Genomic DNA, 856 nt, shown 5'->3' with positions numbered 1-856 from the left:
GCGGCACCGCAGGATAATGAGGGCATGGAGGGGTCCAGAGAAGGGCAGTGAGGCTGGTGGGAGGGCTGGAAAACATGGCTTAGGGACTGGGGTTGTTAGTCTGGAGAAGAGGAGGCTGAGAGGTGACTTACTGCTCTCTACACTACCTGAAAGCAGGCTGGAGTGAGGCTGGTGTTGGTCTCTTCTCCCAAATTAATGATAGGACAAGAGGAATAGACCTCAAGTTGCGCCAGGGGAGGTTTCAATTAGGAAAAATTTCTTGACTGAGAGAATGGTTAGGCATGGAACGGGCTGTTCAGGGAGGTGGTGGAGTCACCCTCCAAGGAATTTTGTCGATGCAGCACTGGAGGCGCTGGTCTGGTGGTCCAGGGAGATGTTGGGCTGGAGGCTGCCCTCGATGACCCCAGAGGTCCTGTCCAACCCCTTGGCTCTCTGATTCCCCCCAGCCCCCCTGGACCAGCCCTGCTGCAAGGCTCTCTACGACTTCGAGCCCGAGAACGACGGGGAGCTGGGCTTCAAGGAAGGAGATATCATCACCCTGACCAACCAGATCGACGAGAACTGGTACGAGGGCATGATCAACGGCCAGTCAGGCTTCTTCCCCCTCAACTACGTGGAAGTGAACGACCCAGCCCCCAGCCCCCCCTCCAGCCCGACTCTCTCCTCGCCGCGGCGCCTCGCCCGAGATTGGCCACCAGGGAACAAGCCAGAAGGGTCAAACGACCCCTCCTGCCCCCCACCCCTTTGGTTATCTGCGTTTTTTTGTTCGTTTTGGGTCCTTCTGGTGCTTGAACTTCGGTACTCTGCAATCCCTGCCCCCTCCCCACCCCCCTCCCAGGTCTCTCCCTGTCTCTGT

General features: G+C 58.3%; 1 protein-coding gene across 1 annotated transcript in view; it reads left to right on the top strand.

Annotated features, from left to right (window-relative positions):
• Window positions 1-714, top strand: part of SH3GL1 (SH3-domain GRB2-like 1) — a gene marked incomplete at its 3' end in the record, with an annotated part of 9,690 nt that extends 8,976 nt beyond the window's left edge. The window contains exon 9 of the mRNA XM_008935429.1: window positions 447-714. Coding sequence (XP_008933677.1) covers window positions 447-714 — 268 coding nt within the window. The remainder of the gene's footprint in view (window positions 1-446) is intronic.
• Window positions 715-856: the final 142 nt, after the last annotated feature.

Source organism: Merops nubicus, unplaced genomic scaffold, assembly GCF_000691845.1.
Source record: "Merops nubicus isolate BGI_N331 unplaced genomic scaffold, ASM69184v1 scaffold29852, whole genome shotgun sequence".
Taxonomy (NCBI): Eukaryota; Metazoa; Chordata; class Aves; order Coraciiformes; family Meropidae; genus Merops; species Merops nubicus.
Note: the sequence above shows the minus strand (reverse complement) of the source record. Positions and strands in the feature narration are given on the sequence as shown.